At 41.8% G+C, this 17,660-nt stretch overlaps 2 protein-coding genes across 17 annotated transcripts in view; both read left to right on the top strand.

Annotated features, from left to right (window-relative positions):
- The window catches only part of ptprk (protein tyrosine phosphatase receptor type K), a 126,669-nt gene extending 114,289 nt beyond the window's left edge, over positions 1-12,380 (top strand). For 4 of the 16 annotated variants that reach the window (XM_048249872.1, XM_048249873.1, XM_048249874.1 and 1 more), the window contains 16 exons: positions 1,009-1,096; positions 1,469-1,602; positions 1,745-1,762; positions 2,605-2,641; positions 2,816-2,913; positions 3,068-3,184; positions 3,822-3,976; positions 4,688-4,823; positions 5,248-5,397; positions 6,257-6,430; positions 7,989-8,006; positions 8,415-8,546; positions 9,085-9,210; positions 9,410-9,573; positions 10,092-10,227; positions 11,078-12,380. In XM_048249872.1, coding sequence (XP_048105829.1) covers positions 1,009-1,096; positions 1,469-1,602; positions 1,745-1,762; positions 2,605-2,641; positions 2,816-2,913; positions 3,068-3,184; positions 3,822-3,976; positions 4,688-4,823; positions 5,248-5,397; positions 6,257-6,430; positions 7,989-8,006; positions 8,415-8,546; positions 9,085-9,210; positions 9,410-9,573; positions 10,092-10,227; positions 11,078-11,131 — 1,737 coding nt within the window. In that variant the 3' untranslated portion in view covers positions 11,132-12,380. The remainder of the gene's footprint in view (positions 1-1,008; positions 1,097-1,468; positions 1,603-1,744; positions 1,763-2,604; positions 2,642-2,815; positions 2,914-3,067; positions 3,185-3,821; positions 3,977-4,687; positions 4,824-5,247; positions 5,398-6,256; positions 6,431-7,988; positions 8,007-8,414; positions 8,547-9,084; positions 9,211-9,409; positions 9,574-10,091; positions 10,228-11,077) is intronic. The other 12 variants (XM_048249882.1, XM_048249879.1, XM_048249880.1 and 9 more) reach the window with 6 other exon arrangements.
- Positions 12,381-12,768: 388 nt separating this feature from the next.
- Positions 12,769-17,630, top strand: themis (thymocyte selection associated). Its single transcript, XM_048250475.1, has 6 exons — positions 12,769-13,076; positions 14,034-14,171; positions 14,530-14,991; positions 15,602-16,653; positions 17,071-17,200; positions 17,349-17,630. Exons 1-6 carry the CDS (start codon positions 12,986-12,988, stop codon positions 17,516-17,518), a joined length of 2,043 nt encoding a protein of 680 aa, XP_048106432.1. The 5' UTR covers positions 12,769-12,985; the 3' UTR covers positions 17,519-17,630.
- Positions 17,631-17,660: the final 30 nt, after the last annotated feature.

Genomic DNA, 17,660 nt, shown 5'->3' with positions numbered 1-17,660 from the left:
GTGACGGTAGATAAATAGACAGCTGTAATTGGGCTTGATTACAGGCATCAATACAAACTTAATGACGGCCGTTTGCCCTCTGCAACATGACTCATTACAGATTGCAATAGCAGTGAAATGTTATGAGGTTGTCACCGGGCTCCACACAGAGCTCATGTACATGTATGTACATGTTGAGTTGAGACAGGAGATGGCAGGTGATGTCACTTCCTGCGACTGGATAGTGTGTGCAAGTTTTCTGTGACTTGGGTGCATGACCACAAGGCCTCCCGACAGTGCGTTTCCTGTCAGCATGTGGTTTGCTGCAGTGTATTCACCTTGCAGGGCTGTCAGTTACAGTTTGTACAAAATTGGGCTTTCTGTGTGTGTGCGTGTGTGTGCGTGTATGTGTGTGTGCTTGCGTGTGAGCGTGTGTGTGTGTGGCACTGAGGCATGGGTGCTCCATAGACAGTCGGGCTTAATGAGGATTAAATTAGACTCCATTAATGTGATTACGCTTTAATCGTTCCATTTTAATTCCATAACAAATTAATGCACGGCTTGCACCCGGTAGAAGATGAATAGAACTGGGATGATGGAGGAGAAAATTGAGCGCACTTGAAAATGAGACCTTACAAAATGGCAGAGGATTACAAAAGAACAATCTGATGCTTCTTTGACACCAAGGAGAGGTATCAGGCGATTGGAGCCAATGTAGCGTCAAAGCTTGAATAATTTAGCAACACGGCACTCCCAGAATCTCCCTTTAGATGACCACTTCAGCAGATTGTGTTTGAGTGAGAGGTGTCATTGCCAGTGCTAAACATTTCACTGCATTTCGCCTGTTCCTCGTCTCAATCGCTGAATTGATAAAGTGATGAATAGCCCTTAGATGTCAAATACAGTCAGATTATGCCTTACCAGACATAGCGAAGCCATCTTGACTGATCAGGTAGGTCAGGTGGTAAATTAGTGGGAAGACCTGAATTACTTCTTACTTTCTTTTCTTTTCTTTCTTTTTTTGCACAGAGTTTTTTTGAGGGCCAGTCTGCTTCCTGGGACGTGGCAAAAAAAGAGCAAAACAGAACCAAGAATCGCTATGGAAACATCATCGCCTGTAAGTCTCACCTCCAGTGTGTTACAACAAGCTCAGAAAACCCCTCCCCTCTAGGCCTCAAGTGGTGCATTCTGTTATAGTAGTTCTGTTACATAGTCTTTACATTCACTTTTATATTTCTAAGATATTTATTTATATTTATAGGATATACGTTCATACTTCACTATACTATTCTATTACTATACTACACAGCCATGCTATGGTGTACCATACCATAATGTACTATATTATTTTGTACAATAGAATAACACCTGGACATATTTACTACACCAGTTATTTGATAGAAAATAGGATGGCATACGATAGAAAATGTCTAGATGGCATACGAATGAACAGATGGGTCTGAGTAGACTAATACGTTTCCTGTTGTAGATGATCATTCTAGAGTCATTCTCCAGCCAATGGAAGACGACCCCTCCTCCGACTACATAAACGCCAACTACATTGACGTAAGTGGCGATGCCTCCTCCATTGGCGAACGTGTGAGAAACATCTCTCCTTCTCTCGTATGTGAGGCCTTCTATGCATGCCCTTTGTCAACAATATGAATACAGCTTTTTTTCTTTTCTCCTCCTTGTTCGAAGTGCTTGTACTCACTGACATCTGTTGTGCTTTCTTTCACTCTGCCTATGATTTTGTGGGCTGTAGATATGGCTGTACAGGGATGTAAGTATCACTGTAGAGGATCGCCCGCCCCCTTCCCCAAAACAATCCTGACCCCCCCTTCCCACTTCACCTTTAATGCCCCCCCCTCCCTGCGGTTCACCTATGGTTCGCTAACTGACATCTTGCATGGAGGTGCATGTGATGTCCGCCCCCCCCCCGCCCCCCCATGTTGTCATTGTTCTATCCATCGATTTTAAGTTGTGTTCCGGTTCCCCCACGCTCGAGTCCATTGCCTTTTTGCCATCTCATTGTCATCCAGCTTGTTGATCTGCCCCATATCTTGTCCCCATATGCTTGGAGGAGGCCTATTGTGTCATTGTTGGGATGTGGAGCTGATGTTTGTTTACTTTTTTAAGAGCTTTCTGGTGTGTCCTCACCCAGTTGAATGAGTTCTGATCAGAATATTCTGATCAACTTTAGTACAAAACCACACTGAACACCAGTGGTTTGTAAGCCTTGTGTTTGTTGAATAATTTCTCAAGCACTGGATATTAGTAATATAACATGAATATTAAATGAACCCAGGATTTCTAATTGAGAAACTGTAAATATTCATTAAAACATGTTATTAGTGCGATTGTGTGGAGAATGAATTATCACAGATTGTGCATTATGTACATTCTGTATCATCTCTCCAGATATACTACATAACACAAAGAGATTGTCTCTCCGAGAGGCTCTTGAAAACGAAGCAAAATCCTTGTCTTGATCAAGGACTCTGATAAATAAAGCAGACTTCCTGGGGTTGACAGCTCTGACTTTGTGCCTCTTCGCAAAGTTTTTTTTTTCCCCATCTCTGCTGAACAGTGAGTGATGTCAGTATCCTCCTGCTTATGTTTCAGGGTTATCAGAGGCCAAGCCACTACATTGCCACCCAAGGTGAGATATTTCACGTTTCACATCGATGAACAAGATTTATGAACCGATAAACCGATATGAACATGTCACAAGCAGATACAGATATGACCATCCATCAGTCTCGGTCGTAATGATTGTTGATGACAGTCAATGGACTGATATAACTGATTTACTGATGTACACGTTGATTGGCAGGCCCTGTGCATGAGACTGTGTATGACTTCTGGAGGATGATCTGGCAAGAGCAGTCAGCTTGTATCGTCATGGTAACCAACCTGGTGGAGGTTGGACGGGTATGTTAAATGGTTGTTTTGTTACCTTTCCTTCACTGAAGCTTGTTTACATTGTGGTGCCACTGTTTGCTTTTCATATGTTGCTGTAGGTCATGCAGTGTGTCTGTGTGTTGTAGGTTGTATGCCATCTTTGATTAGTTTCATGCTTTTGTAGGTAAAATGTTATAAGTATTGGCCAGATGACGCGGAGGTGTATGGTGATTTCAAAGTGACGTTTGTCGAAGTGGAGCCACTGGCAGAATACGTCGTCAGGACTTTCACCTTGGAGAGGGTGAGTACAGCATCCACTTTTGCATGGTTATGGAATATTCTACAGACATACACTACCGGTCAAAAGTTTTGAAACACTCACCCTTTTAGGTGTTATGTAGTAAGCAAAAAAGTTTTGGATGTATAAACTTTTTCAGGACTGTTAGAAAACCATGCCTAGTGTCTAACGTTAAGGTGGTTGAGGGAATGTCAAGAGTGTGAAATGCTGTCATCATAGCAAACGTTGGCTGCTTTGAAGAGCCTAATATAAAACATGTAAACAAACAGCTGTGTTTACTCTTTTTTGTTTACTACATTACCCATATCCCACGTCTGTTAATTCATAGTTTTCAGTTTTGCTCTACAATGTAAAAATAGTATAAGAATGCCATATAAGAGTAAGTGTTTCAAAACTTTTGACCAGTAGCGTACATGTACACTACTGGTCATAAGTTTTAAATGTATGAGGTGAAGTGCAAATAATTCACAGATATATGGTTTTCCACATTTTATCATTCAGTTGCACTTTATTACAGTTGCATTGCTACATTGAGGATTTCTTAAGTTATACTGAAGTTATTCTGAAGTGATGATACCACTGAAGCTCACTGTACTGTTCTTGGGTAGTATCTAACTCTTTCCTGATGGGTGCTACACAGAGAGGCTTCAACGAGGTGCGGGAGGTGAAGCAGTTCCACTTCACCGGCTGGCCCGATCACGGAGTGCCGTACCACGCAACCGGTCTGCTGTCCTTCATCCGCCGGGTCAAGATGTCCAACCCGCCTGGTGCAGGGCCCATTGTGGTGCATTGCAGGTGACTTTCTCACTACGTCCGAGTGCAAGAAGCACATGTGTACTATCCCCAGTGCAAATATGTTTTACTGCAGAAATGAACAGATTACTATGTACATCTGTATATACATTTATGAACATGTGCGAAGAATACCTATACACATACCAAATGCTGGAACGTGTTCATATGAGGAAACTTGGCACGCACGCACACACACACGCGCGCGCACACACACACACAAGCGCATTAAAGATGTGTTTTTTGTAGTTGAGAGACCATGTTTCTGTGTAGGAATTTAAAAATAGACATCTTCTTTGTCAAATGATCCGTTCGTTATGGGCATGTGTAAGTTTACCCTTCTTTTGTTGCGTATTCTTCAAAAAGTCAGCCACAGCGACCTTGTGAAATATCACATCTCCACCACAGGATGTGGGTCTCAGTGTGCCTGTGCAGACTCCCTGCAGTGTCAACCTTTAGTGTTTGTAGCTATCTCTCTGTGTCTGCCATTGCACAGTCTATATGTCAACCACCTTTCTATTGTGATGGCTTCCCCTCTCTCTCTCTCTCTCTCTCTCTCTCTCTCTCTCTCTCTCTCTCTCTCTCTGCCTCTGCCACTCCGCCCTGCACTTTTCCACCCCCTTTGCAATTGGTGCAATTCGTTTGGTGTTAATCTGGCGGTCTTCCCCTCTCCTCACTCTTCCCTCCTTTTTTTTTCCCCTCCATCTTCTGCAGTGCTGGAGCAGGAAGGACGGGTTGTTACATAGTGATTGACATCATGCTGGACATGGCGGAAAGGGAGGGGGTGGTGGACATCTACAACTGTGTCAAGGCGCTGCGCTCTCGTCGCATCAACATGGTCCAGACAGAGGTGATGTATCAGTGGACCGCCATCAGTTGGATACTTATAACTCCCGCGACAACAAAGCACCACACACTCCAAGCATGTTTGGTTAATCTTTTTCAAGCCTTCAGATGAAGCTGAATTCACAGTAGGCAATAGAACTTCCGTGGAAGTACGCGGTATCTCAGTACAATACAATAAAGTGCAGTCTGATTAAACAAGGAGGATTTGTTATGCCTTGCCACCCAAGTAGACCGGTATATTGAGATATCTTGAGTAGGAGGGAGTTGTCCACACAAGCATGATCCTCGCCTTTTACATGTTGAATGAGATTGAAAATCAGTGAAATTCAAAAGTAAACTGTATTCCATAGTTGTCTACTACACCAGACATGTAGATGAGTTGTTTGCACCCTTTGACTGACTGTGTGATGTTCAATGGTGATCCACAGGAGCAGTACATCTTCATCCATGACGCCATCTTGGAGGCCTGTCTCTGTGGAGACACTGCCATCCCGGCCTGCGAATATAAAGCTGCCTACTACGACATGATCAGGATAGACTCCCAGAGCAACTCCTCACACCTCAAAGATGAATTCCAGGTAACCGAGGCGAACGACACAACACAACAGACCCAACAACACAGTCGATCTAGAACACAACGCTGTTTTTTGTTTTGTTTTTTTTAAACCAGTGAATTTATGTTATTGGTTAGGCCTTGCGTGTACACGACGCAGGCATTTTAGGAGGCTGTAACCGGGTTACGAAGTGGGATTTTTTGAAACCGCCGGTTAACTTTTGCCGTGTAGACGACAGAGCTGGCAATTTTATGACGACCCCCACCCCTCAACTCAGCCACTGCACTCGACCACACACACATCAGAACAAACCAAACCATTTATTTGTCATATTAAATATTCTTTTTTTCCCCTTTCATGATTTAGGTGCACAAGGTATCAGCCTTTTGTGGCTAAGTTAGAAGCACACAGTTAGCTTAACTTTAATCATTAGCTTACTACAACCTATGACTAACACATGTTAATGTTTTCTCCAGTGTAATGTGCTCTACTGTATACCAGACCTCACGCAAAACGTAAAAGCATTTTAATTTTCACATAGCAGTCACATACCTTGAAAATGAACTTTATTAGTTTAACAGTTGAATTGAAAACCGAATTGTCTGTAGTCTCCTTATTTCATGCGACTGATTTAATGCAACTGCTTTGACATCGCAAATTAAATGTGAAGCCTCTGCACGGCCGTCACAGTGCCTTCAACTGGTCTCGTATGCACTACAGCACTTTTAGCTGCTTTCACCTCTGTGTGTGCAAGTTTTTTCTTTACCGCTATCGTTAAAGGTGTGAAAGCGGTAAGAAAAAATCCACCCGTTGGTTTCGTGTAGACGTACTCGTAAGAGATTCTAAAAGGTTTTGCAAATTTTGTGACAATCCCACAACGCAGACCCTGAACTCTGTGACGCCACAGCCACAGCCCGAAGACTGCAGCATCGCCCTGTTGCCACGCAACCACGAGAAAAACCGCTTCATGGATATGCTGCCGCCCGACCGTTGCCTGCCTTTCCTCATCACCATTGACGGGGAGAGCAGCAACTACATAAACGCCGCCCTCATGGATGTAAGTGTTCCCACACACTCCCCCCTCCCCCTTCCCCCCAAACGCCCACCGAACCCAGACCCTTACCCCCCTACCCTCGGTCCCGCAACCCCCCTCGCCCGCCCCCTTTCAAACACACTCACACACACTGCCCACTGACCACAGCACTCTGTGTTTTCTGTATGTACTCCTAGAAACAGCAAGCTAGAGACAAATCCAGGTGTATCTCTCTTTCCCTGATTGTCCTTCTTGACTTGACTGACACGGTGGGGCTGAATCGATGACTTGTAGCATTTACATTTTGCATATTAACTCTCAAAAATAAATACATATCTTGGTAACACTTTATCCTGTTTTTAACACTTTTGAAACTGTGTCAGTAAATCATGACTCAATAAATTAGTGAATCATAGCCAGTGAAGAGGATATTGAAGAGGATGAATTAGCCAGTGAAGAGGATATGACAGAACTGCAAATTTCCTATTAATTAGCCTAGCTAACACATTAGAACTTTGAAATTACAGAAGCTACACTACATGTATATCCTTACATGAACCCTCAATCGTGAGGTGTTTTTCGCTGTGCACAGCAGGTAGCAGATGTTATACAGACTGGCAGCTTGGCACTAAAGTGAGCTATACAAATAAAGTGTTACCAATTTGGTTTCCCATATTAGGAAGTTGATGCTCTAATGGTTACTCATCAAAGCACACCTAGTAGCACAGTGAGTCAGTCAACAAAGATGATTGTTTTTGAAAAGTGGGTACAATCACTTTTCTCCTTCACGATTCTTCATGATGGCTATTCATGTGGTCCTAAATTAAACTCTCAATCATTGGGGATATCAAAATTGGGAAAGTCCAAAGAATCTTTTTGTTCTCTCAAAAATAGAAGGGCGAGGTAAGTGTTTTTGTACTATATTTTCATCATTTTTATCTTTTTTTGACAGAAATGAAGGGTTTATGAAAGCAAAATAATTAATATTTTGGTAGTTTTGATTTATTTAATTATTATTATTTGACCATGATTTCAAAACATAATCAAATAAAACAATTCTTCTACTCTGTGCAAAAAAAAGAGCATATCCATCTTCTAGGTGTGACACTGTCTGTGTCCTCATTTAAACCTACCTATTGATTCCTCCATTGCTCTGGTTTTCTCTCTCATTCTCTCTTCTCTCTCACACAATCTCTCACTACTACCTTTCAAATTCTCTCTCTTTTCTTGTTTTCTCTTCCCCTCTCTCTCTCTCTCTATCATATAATCATTAATCCCACTACATTTGCCTTACAACAAACACAAGTGTTGCTCACATTTGGAGCTACATTATATTCTAATACAAATGGTAGGTTCAAAGATCCTTCATTACGAACAGTCACTACTTTGCGACCAAATAGTCTTTCTTAAGGCATACAAAACCTTTGACTGATACACATACGAAAATGGCCACTGACCCTAGGAGATGGTATTTCCAATGCACAGAGTTTATGCTAGGCCACTGAGCTTTTCTTGATTTGGAGGGTAATGGTAAACCACTTCCTCGTACACTTCACAAACTTTTGGACTTTTTCTAATCAAGCTGTCAGAAGAATACCAGGTAATTTCTGAACGTCCACGTCACAATAAGTAATGCTTCTCTTGAACTGGATTTGTTTCATGGCTTAATTGGTATGTCAAGCAGGCTTCATTTAATTTACCTACCCAAGATTGCTAACGCATGCACGACATAGTGGATGCCCTATTTATTTACTGTTTTGTTTTGTTTGTTTTGGTTTGTCTTCGAAGAAACACACTTTTTGTCTCTCCACACTTGACAATTGTTTTTGTTTGTTTGTTTCCCATGGTCCTTGCATGGTCATAAATTCACACATTGACCACAACCAGATATCAACAACACAGACAGAGCATACCATTTATTTGAGTCTTTTTTTATTTATTTTAGTCGTAAAATGTCCCTATAAAAATGTATTCCTTGTCCTTCTTCCCAATGCTCTTCATCTTGTAGAGCTACAGACAGCCGGCTGCCTTCATCGTGACTCAGCACCCTTTGCCCAACACAGTGAAAGACTTCTGGAGGCTTGTCTACGACTACGGTTGCACGTCGATAGTCATGCTGAATGAGATTGACCTGGCACAGGTTAGTCATGATGACACACACACACACACACAACCACTGACTCTCACAACATACTGTCAGGAAGAGGAGGAACTATCCTCAATACTTAAGTTATTGGAAGTCAGAATGATTCAAGACTAAAAATTCCAAGATTGATCTTTAAACTAAGGGAAATTATGTAAGATATATGTACACTGTAGTGTGTCGTTGAGGGGTTGAGGTTTATTGAATATGTCTTTAGAACTGTTTCAGATTTTTACATGCATCACAGGTGTCCAGACAAGTTGACATTGCGCCAGTCATGTTGAAAGAGAGAACGCTGCACCTGTTTGGGGGTGTTTTTTAACACCTCTTTCAGTAAATAGGCCTCACAATTTCCTGGCACTCTCACCACATATAGCATCATTTAAAATGGCGTAAAAAGTATAACTCTGACTGTCAGTAATTTATGATATGTTTACATTTTGATCATTTTGATTATAGTTTATTTTAGGACAATTTTAAGACATCTGTGATCCAACTGAAGCCATTTTGATCATTCTTCTGTGCTCTGCTCCAGGGTTGCCCACAGTATTGGCCAGAGGAAGGTATGCTTCGGTATGGCCCTGTTCAAGTTGAATGTATGTCCTGCTCCATGGATTGTGATGTCATCAGTCGTCTTTTCAGAATATGTAACCTGACCAGAGTGAGTATTGCACCCCATGTCACAATTGTAACTCTGTTGTACATATATCAGTCTTAAGTAGTTGTTTACATATTTTGCATCCTATAGTTGTGGACATTCCCGGATTATGCCGTTATAGTTATTGGTTTTATGACCTGCCCCTACACAATTGGAGAGGATCTTTAAGGTATTTTTGTGTGTGTGATGTGTGTTGTTGCAGCCTCAGGAGGGTTACCTGATGGTGAGGCAGTTTCAGTATTTGGGCTGGGCAGCGCACAGGGAGGTTCCGGCATCCAAGCGCTCCTTCCTCAAGCTCATCCTCCAGGTGGACAAGTGGCAGGACGAGTGCGAGGAGGGCGAGGGACGCACCGTGGTACACTGCCTGTGAGTACACCAACGCACCAGTCTATGGTTACACACACACACACACACACACACACACACACAATAATATAAAGGACACACTCACAGGCTCACATAAGATCATAAGAGATTGGTGAGTATGAGTTGGGTGAGTTGTCGGTCATCATACATCATACACCCTCAGATAAACTTTCCGTCCACATCCTAACCACAACTCTGTACTCACACTGGCATGCTCTCACACCCCACACACACACACACACACACATTTAACACAGGCTGATGGTAATTCACTGCCTTTATAGGTGTAGCACTACACATCCTCATGCATAGACACAGACACAGACACACCACCACAACATGCGTATAATCTCACACATGAAGTTGATCTTTTAAAATCACGCCAACTGGTTACAGCCTGTACCTATTATTGGCCATTACAGATGCAAGGAAGTAGCGCTAACAAATTAGCACCCACAGAAACCCCACATACTCATACGGCCTCAGAAGCGCCGTCTAACTCGGATCTGTCTGTGCAGGAATGGTGGAGGACGCAGTGGAATGTTCTGTGCCATCAGCATTGTGTGCGAGATGATCAAGAGGCAGAATGTGGTGGATGTGTTCCACGCCGTCAAAACGCTGAGGAACAGCAAGCCCAACATGGTGGACAGCCCAGTGAGTAACGTTGCTCCCTCAGTACCCTCTAAACTGGGGCAGTGGCGGGTGACAGTGGCGGTGACAAAGCAAGAATGGCTAAGCCAGAAATCCGTGCAGTCTAAAATATGAAAACTCCCAATACCTGGAGCCAATTAAAATGAACATTTCACATTCTGAAGTTATCTGGATAGGCACATCTGACTTGGTGAAACACCCCTGCAAATAAATTAAATGATCTTCTGATCAATTTACGTCAACTTTGCCACTGAAATTTTGTTTTCATAGGATTTTTGGGAGTGCTTATTTATAGTTTGTTGCGATATGATAGAATGGGACTTTAGAAGAGAAAGATGCACCATATCTGTTCTGCCATCAAATTCTTTTTGCCAGGCCCCAGAGTGTTTTCTCTATTGATCCAAATGGGACTTTTTATTCTTTAAGGGAAAGAAAGGCAGAAAACAAGTTGTCAGTCGTCTATATAGTCCATAACACAATTGTCTGAGTTTGTAATGTGCTCGTGCTAATGTGCTTTGAAGCTGCGATGGTGCCTTGAGATCAAACTTGAGGCAAACGTGAGATTACCACTTCCGCTGCAAAAGCAATGCATTGTGAAAAGCACCCCTGCGCTGTTCAGATCTGAGCCTGTAAAGAAATAAAAAAACTTTTGCAAGAGTTTTTTTTTTTTTATTGAACCATCCCTACTTAAAGTTTTTGATTTGGCCAAAATTCTGTCTCTTCCCATCACATTGCAAATTTGTTACATTTTTGTTGCATGGAAACCTCTTTGAAGTGTTGGTGTAACAATATCATTCTGCAAGTGCCTGCTTCACTAATTTCCCCCTCCTCTTCTATTCTTTTTCATCTACAGGAACAGTATCGCTTCTGTTATGACCTTGCTTTGGAGTACATTGAGACGTCGTAAGGAGGACCAGGGCGAGAAGTATATTGCTGTGCAGCGTTCCCATTTGAAGACCCATTCTTGGGGCCACCACTTTGCTCTCTTTTTGTTTTTTTAACGAGGCTGTTAGCTCATTTTGTTTTTTTTAAGACATAAACGTTCTCTATGTGTACTGGGCGTATGATGTGCGTGGCTTGTAAATGTCTCAATTGTATTATACCGTGTTGAGTGCCACAGAATCAAGTGCTGGCCACAAGGCCTTGTTTGCTTCATGTCTTTTATTTTTTTGCATTTTAAGGGTTTAATTGTTGTTTTGTTTTAATTTTTTTTTGTGTGTTTTTAAAGAAAAAATAAATTGTGCAGCCATTGTAAAATGGTAATTCTAATGCCAGTCAGTGTATTGCATGCTAAAATGTTTTCTTCTATATTGCCATTATTGTCCATGAACAATATATAATGATATCTATCTATATCTATATTTATATCTATGATATAAATCCATCACAAATGTGAAAGAAAAAAAATGCTTTTTATGGATAAATACAGTGCAAGTGCTAACGTGTAACATTGGCTTGGTATCGTCCGTATTGTGCACTGATGGCTGACCTTGTTTTTATTTTTGTTTTGTAGCAGATATTAATCATAAGCCAAAGACTTATGTACATATGTCTATATGGATAAGCACATTGTTTGTATTTATTGATTTATTGTTGTTTACTTTGCATTCCTTTTTGAAGGCTAAAAACAATCGTTGTCATTCCCTGTTTACTCTGAATTCAAAATGTACACATTAATTGTAACTTTTTGTTTTTAAAGTTGTTTTTTTTTATTGCTTTGGTTTTGGTTATAGAATGTTTTTTTTTAGTTCATGTTTTATCCTTCACCGTGATGTTACAGTGGTCAGGTCATGTAAATGATTGTGAATTCTACCCACTCAACATAGGTTACCATAAGGTCAAGAAGAGACCTAAGAGTTCTATTTTTTCTGATGTTTTCACAACTGTATTAGGAAGTTTTTGAGAGAAACACAGAGAAATTGAGTGTACAGTATTAGGCATGGCATATTAGGACTAAAGCCAATGAAAGTAATGCACAGCCAGCTATGTTGGCATCAGAACTGAATGCACAGTTGAAAAGTAAAGAAAACAATTCATTATGTGAATGTTTAAATCATGTCTCATCTTTCCATCTGTAGTAGTTGGCTTACTGGCTGTAACTCTAAAATAGTAAAAAAAAAGTCTTTGAATAAAAAAAATTAAATATGTACTGAAAAGTTGTGTCATTTATAGTGTAAATGGCTGTAATATCTCTTAGCTGTGTATTTTTCAACATATTTTATTCCATACAATTTCTTCCACGTAGAGCGCAAGGTTTATCATCTCATTCATTGGTCAAATTAACACAGTATAACAGTCTTGATAATACTCTCTGGTAATAGCATCTCAGGTCAGCTAAAGCATGGTTGTGAACAATTGTCTGCATGCAAATGACAGCAGCAACTCAAGTGCATTGTTGGATTCCCACTGAGACAATCTACTCTGTTAGCTGCGGTTGTCAGACAGCCGTTGACTTCCTGTAGCTGCACCACACACACAGCTGGCTGCCGCGCAGTGCCTTGTCGCTGCGCGTTTCAGTGACCGTTCGGCTTTCTCAGCGCAAAGGCAGATAGTGCGGAGAAGGGACGCTTTGGGACTGGCAACACGGGCACACACACCTTACCATGGTCAGCTCACTGGCCCCTAGCCATGGCAAGTTAGTGGCTGGCAGTGCTCCGTGGTAACACACACACACAATACACACTCATGTGCAACGTGGGCTTTTCCCTCAGAGTTGGCTTCCTGAGAGGCTTCTGCCGTGTGAACAGACAGTGAGATAAGGATGTCGATGACCCTGGATGAGTTCACCCGATCTGTGGATCCCAGATGTCTGCCGAGGATCCTGCAGATCCAGTCAGGCATCTATGTCCAAGGTATGATTATCACCTGTGAACATGTGTAGGCCTACTATTGTTTTTTTGTTTTTTTCCCCCCCCTGAAAATTGCTTCACTGATAAGTTTCGTTTTCTCATCATTTAAATGATTTGTATTTATTCTCGCATTAAATACCAGTCTTTATGCCTTAATACTGTCAATACTACTTACGCATCTTTACATTCTGCCATTTCTTTACTAAAACTAATATGAGGAGGGATATAGTCTTATGACAGTCATTTTTAAGGCTTGCCCCTTCAAATGCTTTTTAATGCCTGAGGATGTAATGGGGTCTATAATTTAGAAACAGTTTTATCTCCAATAAAACCCAAGTAAATAATGACCGTGTGGTGTGCTATTGTTGGAATTGTTACTGAATGGTTTATGATTATCTTAAATCTTTGTTTTTCCAAGCTTTTTGGATGTTGCCTAATGCCTTTTAGAATGACAGTAATCTTAGTTGGTTATTACAGTTGGTTATTACAGCAGTTCTGAAATGTACCTCAGGCAAAGAAATGCCTAGCGATTCTATATAAAGCCATTTAGTTTTTTTCTTGACAAAAAACTCCCTCTTTCAGACAAACTAGCAAAGTCAGCAAACATTGTTATTTTGATGGCTGAAATAAATACCTTGTTGGGTGTTGAATTTCACAAAATAACACATGGTGATAGTAGTGTCATACCTACTGCACCATTTCGCTGTCCCTTGACGATTTCAGCAGAGGAGCTTTGAGTTTAATTAAATGGATTCTTGTTCCTCTAAGACTCTGTAAGTCTTGAAAAGAATGGCCTTAAATGAAATGCATTTGACATATTTAAATTTGATTTCGTTCACTTTCACATAACTCTGTAAATAACAGTGTAAAATAAGTGTATGTTAGTAAAGTGTATGTTAAACATAAACAGCATAAATGTCCCTCTAAACCATACTTTTCTGCCTCATGGGTCTCCTTCAGGATCTGTTTATGAGATGTATGGGAGAGAATGTTGCCTTTCAAATGGTGATCTTATCAAGGTCATTGAGATCAGGATCACTAGGTTCATTGCCAAGGGATCCAATGGCATTACGGTTGACCTTCCCTTGGACTACCCAGGTATGTTAAGGTCTTTTAATTTGTAATAATGGTCCATAAATTGCAAAGATGACATTTTCCCGATAATAAAAAAGGAAGTAGTAACATGGCCTTTTCCTCCTACTCTGTTAATCTTTTGGAGGCAAGAAAACCCCCAGAATTCATTAAAATGGATATTAATTTTGCGACACTGTTAATTCTACGTAACAGATTCCATTTTACTTAATAAATGTTAAAAGAGATATAATGTCAAGGATTGCAACCTGGGAGCTCATTCAGTTCTTCAAATTAAATTTAGTGGAACCACTTCAAAAAATAATACTTCTCAATAAAAAAAACTGCCTAACTAGCAGAAATTCTGGCCTTCTGTCTGTTCCAGGTCTTTTCAGGATGGTGAAAGACAGACAGCCATACTGTAGTATTCAGGAGATCGCAGAGTCACTCCGAATCAGCTCTCACAGACTGAACCAGCCTGTGTTCTACACAGCTGGCGACCTGGACCACCCAGATGGAACGATCAAAAAGGGGACAAGTTTCCGAATCACAGGCCTCAAGATGGTCGAGGGCCATGAGTGTGTCAACTGTGAGCTCGCGCAGAGCGAGCTTAAGCGCCGTTTTGCGCTCAAACTCTCTGTGAAAGGTGAATTCTATGAGTGTGACGACAGCCAATTCTACACTCTGAAGGAACTGGCTGAGTGGAAGATGTCCACTGGGCGGACAAGGACTGTGACCAAAGTGAAGTCGACGCACCTGAAAGATGATATTTTACCAGACCCACTGGAGGACTACAAAGGCGAACTGACTCTCACTCCAGTACATGAAATACAGGCTATAATGAAATGTAAGTCCCCGAGGCCTTGCTTTCGTTTGTGTTTGCGTTCGATTTTTGCTTTGAAAGTTACTGGTGGGAAGAAAGGGAAGTCTTTTAATTGTGTGAGACATGATGATAGACATGTACAGTAATTGAATTCTGTATTTATTTATTTTTTAATTTTATTATTATTATTATTATTATTATTTTTTTTTTTTTTATTTTAATTTTTTTATTTTTATTTTATTTTTACCCCTGTTCCACACCAGACAGCACAAATACGTTTTTAATGTTTGTGACCAACGAACATGAAAACAGAAATGTTTTGAGGCCATTAACTTCATGAATGCCCCAGAAGTAGAGGAGTGAATTTAAATGATGTTTTGATGTTTCGTCATTAGACCACAAGCACTGTGCTGGAATTGATAACAAATTTCTCATTTACTGGGAAGGTACATGAGAGAACAGTGTTCAAAGCTTTAAATTAACTAGGAGCATTCATGTCAGACACTAGCTGATAAATGAGAATATCTATTTCTGCCATGCTTTATATTCAGCACTGTCGCTGAGAGGATACCCTGCACACACTGTGACAAACATCACAGTCTTTAAATGTGGAATTTGAATATTTTTCCCACAGTTCGAAAGGATGTGGTCCTCATCCCACCGAACTTGGATGTGGACGTTGTGGATGTAACAGAGCAACATGACTCAGCAGTTTTCGTGCAGCCCTTGTCCCTGAAGGACGTATTCAAAAAGCCCATGGACACATTCCCCGTGGTGGCCGAAGTCATCGAGAAGCCGTGGCACGTTCCGGAGGAGCTAGCGTTCATCTGCCGCTCCAAGCAGATTGTGATCCAACGCGCCTTCGAGGCCAAGCGAGTTCTGGCGTCGGAGACACGTCGAGGCGAACAGAGGCGCTTCCTGGTGCCCTCGTCCTACAAGGGCCGGTTCAAGCGGCGACCACGGGAGTTCCCCACTGCGTATGACCTGGAGAGGGCACAGAGCAGCACCGAGCAGCTCCACGTGGTGGCCACCAGGGATTTCGAGTCACACTACTTCCAGGGACAGTCCCCCGTGCAGGTCGGGGACCAGTTCCTGATAAAGAAGAAATCCACCAGCAGCACTGCCGAGGGCTCAGAGAATGGCGAGGACAAGATGGCCGACATGCTGGCCTGCATGAAGATCGAGGGGAAGAGCCACAAAGACGTGCAGATCCCTATGTACCTGGATGGTGGCTTTGTGGAGGTCATACACGACAAGCGACAGTACACCATTGGCGATATCTGCCACGGGTTCCCCCTGCCCTTCAATGTCAAGGTGTCCGTGCGGGACCTCGCGGTGAAGGAGGACATTTTAGCCGCGGCATCGGGGCTGCAGGTGGAGGAAGAGATCACTGATCCCCACCTGCTGGTGTCCACTTTGGACCTGTCAGAGTGCTGGGAGGTGCCTGTGAACCGCACCAAAATGACTGTCCAGCTGCAGCAGAAGTGGGATGGCCCGGCCACGGGTGCCGAGCAGCCTGTCGGGCACGCCGTTGTGGAGGAGATCGGTGAGGACTGCTACTACACTCTCCGCAGGTACACCGTGGCCAATCTGCAGCCCCCACCACGACCGCCCAAGATTAAGATCAAGCAACACATGGTGAAGCCGCCCAGACCGAACAAGCCAATCCCTTCCAGCTCCCCAAAGGTCAGTGACTAGGACATAGCTCTTCCCATACTACAGTATGGTGCATCCAAAATGTTTTGTAGGTAGAGAGTGGTCAAAGAATCAGTGAGAGGTATAAAGAGTGAAAACTACAGTAAAGGCCCTCCGAATGTTATACTGGAAACTGTAAAATTGACATAAATGACTTTGTTTGATTTACTAGGATTATGCTGTCCTCTACTGGTCATGTAGGTGTATGACAGTGAGGCTTTTGCATTTGCGGTGCAGCCATCAGGCACTTTTAACTTGATAATAACGGTCACGTGATCCATGCAATGGTACATTAATTCTATATAAAAAAGGGGCTTTAGATATTCAAGGGCAAACAGTGTTATGATAGTGACAAATATCAAATGTTCCCTCATTTCAGCAAATAAAACTTTGTGTCTGTCAATGCAGAGTCCGCATTGCAATTTCCCCAAACCAGGGTCGATGACATCTGACACATTTCCAAGGCTGAAGAGGAATACCATTGCAGTAAGCAGTGAGAGGAGGTCATCCATACCTCCAGTCTTTCAGCCCATTACAGGTGGGGATTGTGATTTTTTTTTTTACTTTGCCTCATCAAATAACGATCCCTAATGATCCCTACATTTTTTAGCCATTTCCTGAGTTTTTCTGTTTAAAGATTGGTAAGATATTGTAGAGTGATTTTGGCTTTACATAATCATTTCTAGTTGCCACCGTGAAAAGTAAGGATATCCCTCAAGAGCCAGAAGTGGATGACTTGGATGATGACTCCCATGAATATGAATACATCGATGAGGATGAACTTGAGTTCATTAGGAAAAAGGTCCAAGAAGAAGTTCTGCGCAGCACAGTGAAAGGAAAGCAAAACACCTTTTAACTAACTGTAGAATTTGAGATGGAGCATGAATGTACTAAACAGATAAAAGTCTATGCAATAATTTATCATATTTTTCTGCATATAATACATGAAATAAATTGTAATATGATAATGTTGTCTTAGTGTTACATGCATTCTGGTT

The sequence above is a fragment of the Alosa alosa genome, chromosome 8 (assembly GCF_017589495.1).
Source record: "Alosa alosa isolate M-15738 ecotype Scorff River chromosome 8, AALO_Geno_1.1, whole genome shotgun sequence".
NCBI lineage: Eukaryota > Metazoa > Chordata > Actinopteri > Clupeiformes > Clupeidae > Alosa > Alosa alosa.
This window is presented reverse-complemented; position numbering and strand designations above follow the sequence as displayed.

Excerpts from the sequence above, each read along its gene's own strand:
- themis (XM_048250475.1), top strand. The coding sequence starts at position 12,986 with ATGTCGATGACCCTGGATGAGTTCACCCGATCTGTGGATCCCAGATGT. Across the intron at positions 13,077-14,033 it reads GTCAGGCATCTATGTCCAAG|GATCTGTTTATGAGATGTAT; the intron begins GTATGATTATCA and ends GGTCTCCTTCAG. Across the intron at positions 16,654-17,070 it reads TCCCTTCCAGCTCCCCAAAG|AGTCCGCATTGCAATTTCCC; the intron begins GTCAGTGACTAG and ends CTGTCAATGCAG.